At 41.9% G+C, this 8,209-nt stretch overlaps 1 protein-coding gene across 1 annotated transcript in view; it reads right to left on the bottom strand.

Moving 5' to 3' along the window:
* FAM114A1 (family with sequence similarity 114, member A1) overlaps positions 1-8,209 on the bottom strand; it is an 82,773-nt gene that overhangs the window by 66,584 nt on the left and 7,980 nt on the right. Inside the window, exon 2 of the mRNA XM_011983537.1 lies at positions 2,267-2,622. Coding sequence (XP_011838927.1) covers positions 2,267-2,614 — 348 coding nt within the window. The 5' untranslated portion in view covers positions 2,615-2,622. The remainder of the gene's footprint in view (positions 1-2,266; positions 2,623-8,209) is intronic.

The following is an 8,209-nucleotide window of genomic DNA, read 5'->3' as shown; positions in this document are numbered from 1 at the left end:
GAGCCACCATGTCCAGCCTTACTGTGCTATCTTCATGAACAATCCTGTTATAATTATTATGTCTGAAATTGGAACGTATAATCTATCAACAGCATATGGATTTTGAATTAGTAGAGCTTGTTATAGTATAAGTCATCTTAGGTAAGAATGCTGTGGCTAAGTTATATTTTTCTTACTGTACCAAGGTATTTGTTAACAGTAACACTTAGGATGAAAATTGGGAACCATAGCCCCCTACATGAGAAAGACAGTGTGGAGGCAAAGCAGGCTCTGGAGTCAGGTCCTCACTCTGCTATTTCCTATTTGGGCTGATTCTTGACATAATCTAGTGGTCCATTTCTTCACCAATACCATGCAAACTGCCAAGCCTGCAGCTTATTAATATCCCACTTTTACTTCCTGTGTGTTTTGTGGCTGTTATTGCTATTGTTGTTCTAAGATTAACGGATGAAAAAGTGTCCTAGTAGCCAAAAGAATGAAAGGGCCTGTCTCCAAATACTTTTGAAGTGTTATTGTAGCACTACAGCATTTTAGAGCTGGAATGATACTGAAGATCACCTACTCAAAGAATCATAAAAAGGACCTTGAAAATTCTTTATCCTAAAGTAATTATTCTCAATCCTGGCCAAACATTAGAACCACTTGGGGTACTTTAAAAAATTGCTGATGTCCAAGCCCCATTCCTGAATCAGAATCCTTGGGGTTGGGACCCTAGCATCAATATTTTCTATTCTATTCTATTCCATTATACTCTACTTTATTTTATTTATTTTTTTTTGAGACGGAGTCTCACTCTTGTTGCCCAGGCTGGAGTGCAATGGTGCGATCTCAGCTCACTGCAGCCTTGACCACTTGGGTTCCGGTGATCTTCTTGCCTCTTCCTGAGTAGCAAGGACTACAGGTACATGCCACCATGACAGCTAATTTTTCATATTTTTCATAGAGACAGGGTTCACCATGCTGCCCAGGCTTCAATATATTTTAAATCTCCCCCAGTGGTTGGTAACATTCAGCTAAAGTTGAGAACTTCTGATCTAGGGGTTCTTAATTATTTAGGGCATCTATAGATGGCTTCAAAGGGTCAGTGACCTCCTGAAACTCATAAACAAAAATGTGTGTATGTTTACCCTATTTGATCCAAACTCCCAGCTGGTCCTCAAATTGCTTCCATAACATCTCTACAAAATGATTGTTTGGCTTTTGTTTAAATATTTCCAGTGAAGGGAAATAAATACCTTGCCCCTGAGAAAGCCCATCGCAGACAGTTCTGAGGGTCAAACCCCTTGAGGAAAGTGGGTGTGAGGGAAGCCCAATCTTGAATACAAGAGTCATAAAACATCAGTCAGAAGGATGCATCAAGGTCTTCATGTGAGAATTCTTCACTTCGTAGAGGAAGAACCTGAAGTGCAGAGACATTAGGGTGTCTTGCCCAAGCTCATGGAGGGAAGATCCCAATTCTGCCCTCCTGCACCCGCTTTCTAGAAGGCAGTTCATCCCAGACAGGATGAGGAGAGCGGCCCGTCTCCTCCTTTCATGTGGGGTGTCTCCCACCCCTGCCTGGCCCCACATGCCTGGAGGTGAAGACTCCAGGAAAACCTTGCTGGGATAGTCTTCTTGGTGGCCCAGGTGCCAACAGAGAGATCTGGCTTATCTCATACCCTGAGAGACAGGTGCAGGCACTGAAAGGGGAGGGGTGATGAGTGCATTCTGCCTCTGTTCCCCTGGAAGGTGTTGTGTGATGATAAAACAGTGATCTGAAGGCTGAAGATCTCCACCATGGATTTGTAAGTACACATCAGATTTTAAGTGATCTTATAGAAACATTGACTTGCTTAGGGTGGAATCAGGCTTGTTAATTATCCGGAGACATGATGTCTGATATTACAATATCTTCTGTTTACAACCAAGTAGCCCAGGACAAGCTACCATCTCTAAGCCTGGTTGCCACAAGTATAAGCTGGAGTTAGTAATACCCAGGTTTGAACTGCTGGTGGAGTGAATTACATAACAGATAAAGTGCCTAGCAGAGGGCCTGGCACACAGCTTGCGTCTGATAATTGGTGGCTGTTACTGTTAATAATATATTTATCAAAATGCAAATATTATGACAAATTATTTTCATATATGTTTAATCTCACTACACAGCACATTTCTGATGACAGAGGGGATGTCACAGTACATTACCTGCAGAGCTTGCTGCTAGCTCTGCACATGGTAGATATAAGCAAGAACTTAGGCCGAAGTGAACTGAATGACCCATTCTTACCGGATAATTCTGTTCTTGCAGGGGTATTTCGGATCTGGGTTCTGCCTCAAGGCTGACGGAATCAATACACTCAGCAAGTGTATCCTCAGTCACTTCTCCATTGAGAGGGGGCTCCATGGTGTTGGCATCTTGAGGCTGCACAGGGGGCCCAATGGTGGCAGCCCCTGCACCCTGCACAGCTGCCTTTTCATGCCCCTCCCCTCTGGGGTCAGCTGGTGTTGGCTCATGTGAAATTGCAGCTGAATCACAATGCACTTCTGCATCTTCAGGTAAAGAATCACTATTAGGCATCTCAGTAACTTCCGCTTTGTCTCCAGTGGCTAAGGTGTCGCCAGCATCATCAGACATTTTAATATCTGTCAACACAATTACAAACACCTCATGCTTTCGTCGGATTGTTAAGCTTCAATTCAAAGCCCTGGATAAAAAATCTGGTAGGGGCAAACTTTTTTTTTTTTTGAGATGGAGTTTCACTCCTGCTGCCCAGGCTGGAGTGCAATGGCACGATCTCGGCTCACTGCAACCTCCGCCTCCCAGGTTCAAGCGATTCTCCTGCCTCAGCCTCCCAAGTAGCTGAGATTACAGGCATGTGCCACCACACCTGGCTTATTTTGTGTTTTTAGTAGAAACGGGGTTTTCCATGTTGGTCAGGCTGGTCTCAAACTCCCGACCTCAGGTGATCCACCTGCCTCATCTTCCCAAAGTGCTAGGATTACAGGCATGAGCCACCGCGCCTGACTGGGGCAAACTTTTTTTTAACCAATACTCTATGTAACCTTGTGGGAGACCGAATAATGCAGGGGTCCCCAACCCTGCATTATTCCCCGTATCAGTCCATGGCCTGTTAGGAACCAAGCAGAGGGTGAGTAGCGGGTCAGTGAGCACAGCTTCCTCTGTATTTACAGCTGCTCCGCATCGCTTGCATTATCACCTGAACTCCGCCTCCTGTCAGATCAGTGGTGGTATTAGATTCTCATAGGAGCATGAATTCTATTGTGAACTGCACGTTTGAGGGATCTAGGCTGTGCACTCTTATGAGAATCTAATGCCTGATGATCTGTCTCCCATCACCCCCAGATGTGAGCATCTAGTTGCAGGGAAACAAGCTCAGGGTTCCCACTGATTCCACCTTTTGGTGAGTTGTATAATTCTTTCATTATATATTACAATGTAATAATAACAGAAATAAAGTACACGATAAATGTAAAGTGCTTGAATCATCCCGAAATCATCTCCCCCCACACCCTTTCCGCTGATCTGTGGGAAAATTGTCTTCCACAAAACTAGTTCCTGGTGCCAAAAAGGTTGGGGACTATTGGAATAATGAATGGCCCCCAAGATAACCATATCCCAATTCCTGGAACGTGTGTTACCTTACATAATAAAAGGGATCCTGCAGATGTGAGTAAGTTAAGGATCTTGAGATGAGGGGATTATTTTAGATTATCTGAGTTGGTCTTAATTGTAATTGCAAGTGTCCTTATTATACGGAGGCAGAGGGAGACTTGACTACAAAGAGGAAAAGGTGATGTGTTGACAGAAGCAGGAGCTGGAGTGATACACTTCGAAGATGAAGGAAGGGGCCCCAAAGCCAAGGAATATGGGTGGCCACCAGAAACTTGAAAGGAAAAGGAAACCATCCTCCCCTCAGAGACTCTAGAAGGAACCAGGCTGCCAGCAACTTGACTTTAGCCCATAGATACTGATTTCAGACTTCTGACCTCCAGAACTCCAAGAGAATAAGTCTGTGTTGGCAAATGCCACAAAGTTACAAAGTTAGTTGTAATTTGTCACAGCAGCAATAGGAAGCTAACACAAACCTACAGTGCTATCTTTAAACTTTCCTGGAGCTCTTACTTGGCATGAAGGACTATGCCGATGGGAACTAAGAGTATTACCTGTATCTTTAAAATTATTGAATCTGGCTTTATTAATTATATTTGTAGCAATAATGAGAATAAGCATAAGAAGGCAGGGCGTAATGGCTCACACCTGTAATCCCAGCACTTTGGTAGGCTGAGGTGGGTGGATCACATGAGGCCAGGAGTTCAAGACCAGCCAAGGCCAACATGGTGAAACTCTGTCTCTACTAAAAATACAAACATAAGCTGGCCGTGGTGGCACGCACCTGTAGTCCCAGCTACTTAGGAGGCTGAGGCACAATAATGGCTTGAACCTAGTGGGTGGAGGCTGTAGTGAGCTGAGATCATGTCACTGCACTCCAGCCTGGGTGACAGAGTGAGACTCTGTCTCCAAAAACTCCGTCTCAAAAAAAAAAAAAAAAAAGTCTAGAAAATACCTGAGCACTTATCAAAAAACGACTTGCCATTTAGTTTTGCAACGTCTTTGTCAGAAATTCACAGTGAGAAAGAGACCTGTATACATACAGTATGCCTTGCTGGGGACCAGCTGATGAAGGCCTAGACAATGGTTTAGTCAAAGATAAACTTGAAGGGTAAGAAGGAAGGTAGAAACCATATAAGGAATGTAGCCATTAAAGCAGAAAACTCTTTTGAAGCTTACAAATTATTGATATCATGTAGAGCAGCACTATTCAATGGAACTTTCAGTGGTAATAAAAATGTTCTGTCTCAACAAACTAAGCATTGAAGGGACATATTTCAAAGTAATAAAGTAATAAGAGACTTTTATGACAAACCCACAGCTACCATCATACTGAAGGGACAAAAGCTGGAAGCATTCCCCTTAGGAACCAGAACAAGATGAGGATACCCACTCTCACCACTTCTATTCAACACAACGGTGGAAGTCCTAGACAGAGCAATCAGGCAAGAGAAAGAAATAAAATAGGAAGAGAGGAAGACAAACTATCTTTGCAGGTGATATGATTCTACACCTAGAAAATCCCATAGTCTCTGCCCAAAAGCTCCTAGATCTGATAAACAGCTTCAGCAAAGTTTCAAGATACAAAATCAATGTACAAAAATCAGTAGCATTTCTATACAACGATAACGTCCAAGCTGAGGGCCAAATCAAGAATGCAATTCCATTCACAATAGCCACAAATAGAATAAAATACATAGGAATACAGCTAATCAGGGAGATGAAAGAGCTCCACAACGATAATTACAAAACACTGCTCAAAGAAATCAGAGATGACACAAATGAAAAAACTTTCCATGCTCATGGATAGGAAGAATCATTATTGTTAAAACCCAAAGCAATGTACAGATTCAATGCTATTCTTATCAAACTACCAATGATGCTTTTCACAGAATTAGAAAAAAATATTCTAAAATTCATGTGGAACCAAAAAATAGCCCAAATAGCTAACGCATTCCTAAGCAAAAAGGACAAAGCTGGAGGCATCACAACACCCAACTTCAAACTACACTACAAGGTTATAGTAACCAAAATACCATGGTACTGGCACAAAAACAAAACACATAAGCCAACAGAACAGAATAGAGAACTCTGAAATAAAGCCACACACCTCAACCATCTGATCTTTGGCAAAGCCAACAATAACAAACAATGGGGAAAGGACTCCCTATTCAATAAATGGTGCTGGGATAACTGGCCAGCCATATGCAGAAGATTGAAACTGGACCCCTTCCTTACACCATATACAAAAATCATCTCAAGGTGGACTAAAGACTTAAATGTAAAACCAAAACCTACAAAAACTCTGGAACAAAACCTAGGAACCTGGGAAATACTATAGCCTGGATATCGGCCCTGGCAAAGAGTTCATGACAAAGACTCCAAAAGCAATTGCAACAAGACCAAAAATTGACAAGTGGGAGCTAATTAAACAAAAGAGCTTCTACACAGCAAAAGAAACTATCAACAGAGTAAATGGACAACCTACATAATGGCAGAAAATATTTGCAGCTATGCAAGTGACAAAGGTCTAATATCCAGAATCCGTAAGGAACTTAAATCAACAAGCAAAAAAAAAACAAAACAAAACAAAATAAAAACCATGAAAAAATGGGCAAATGACATAAACAGGTACTTCTCAAAAGAAAACACATAGGTGGCCAACAAACATATGAAAAAATGCGTAACACCACTAATCATTAGAGAAATGCAAATAAAAACCATAATGAGATACCGTCTCACACACAGATTTTCCCAATAACTCAGAGCTGTCATTGACCACACTTTCCCCCTCTCAAGAATATATATTATCAACAGCTATCATTTATTGAGTGCTTACTGTATCCATGCTTTTAAAATGTATTATCTCCTGTGAGTTGAATGTTATCAGCTCCATTTTACAGACAAGGACACTGAAGCTCAGAAGTCACACTTTTAGTAAATCGTACATTTGAAATTTGAGCCCATGTCTGACTTTGAGACTGAACCACATCAGAGCCCTATCAGCAATGCCATCTGCCTCTTTTCTTACATTCAGTCAGTGGCCAAATCCTAGAGGCTCTTTATTGAGAATCCATCTGCATTCTTTTACTCCTATTCTCACGGCAAGGTCCTCATTATGGTTCATGATGACTATTTGAGTATTGGGTTCCCCTGTTCACTGCAGCTCTTCCCCTTACTTTCCATCCTTCACCTCACGGCTCTAATTACATGGCTCTCCTGCTCACACATCCTCAGGAGCTCCCCCTTCCTCTCCCTCCTGAAATGAGGCCACATGCTTCAGCTGGTATCCAGGGACCTCTGTGCTCTGATCCCACCAGGTTTACCTCCCAAGTTTTCCTACAAAACCTTAAATGAGACAGTGTAAATACCTGTGCAATGCCTGGCACATCCACAAGAGACCCTCAGGGGGCTGTTGGTTCCATATGTTGTTCTTTTGCACACTGAAGGCCCAGTTAAAATAACCGCCTTCTCCATTCTTTGTTCCTCCAGGTTGAACATTTTCCTCCTGAACCCTTCTGAGGGTATTTTGTGTTTATCTTACTTTAGACAATTAAAGTCCTCTTTGATTAGAGTTGCTTCAGTTTTTCCTATGATTTGTAAATTCTATAAAGACAAAGACCTTCCTTGTTTTGTATTCATATTCTACATAGTACTTGGCACAGCTTCCTGTGCATAGTAGGAAGCTCAACAAATATGCCTGTTGAGTTATATTAATATTTGTGTAAAGACACTCAGGAGCTTTCTTACAGCAGATGGTTCCAAATGACTTGACATTTCCGTATTGTCTTTCTTTTTTCCCTTCACCTCCCAGTTAATTGAGTTACAATGTATTTGTATAAGCAAAAATATCTGCCAGACTTTGAATTCAGTGATAACATTCCTGTAAACAAGTCTACATGTAAGAATGGCAAAGAATGCAAACTTCCCTCGAGCTGGTATACAAAGTTTAGGATATTCAAGGTTGCCCGTGGGCTGTCAAGGAGCCAGGTTCAAGCCTAACTGAAATAGCAAACAATGATAGAAACCCACTGTATAGAGAAGGGGTAGTATTGTGGGTGGTTTATGGGAGGTGAGTAGAATTGATGGGGGCTGCTAAAAAGGCTGTTGTCATTTGGAAGTTTATAAAATCTTTGTGAAAACTTCTCTCTGAATCAGGGCTAGCCTAGGACAAGGTGTTGGCAAACCACAGTCTGCTGGCCAAATTTTGTCCTCTGCCTGTTTTTGTAAACAGTTTTATTGGACCAGACATACACCCTTCGTTTACATATGGGACCGTGGTGGTTTCTCTGGCACTACAATAGTGGAGTTGAGTCGTTGCAGCACAGGCCATATGGCCTGCAAAGTCAAAAAGCCTAAAATATGTACTATCTGGCCTGTTTCTGAAAATGTTTGCTTACCCATGGCCTAGGACTTTGCTTGATTGCCATGGCCTAAAGATTTCCCTGTCTTAATTTATTATCCTCACATGAGTCCTAGTGACACAAGAATGAGGAGAGTGGGTTCATGAATAAATGATACCTTGCCATCACTTTTATTCTCATTTTTCAAATCAGTAGATGGTAGACATTGTCTGATCTTTTTATTTCTTTGTAAGGT

The sequence above is a fragment of the Mandrillus leucophaeus genome, unplaced genomic scaffold (genome assembly GCF_000951045.1).
Source record: "Mandrillus leucophaeus isolate KB7577 unplaced genomic scaffold, Mleu.le_1.0 Scaffold251, whole genome shotgun sequence".
Taxonomy (NCBI): Eukaryota; Metazoa; Chordata; class Mammalia; order Primates; family Cercopithecidae; genus Mandrillus; species Mandrillus leucophaeus.
Note: the sequence above shows the minus strand (reverse complement) of the source record. Positions and strands in the feature narration are given on the sequence as shown.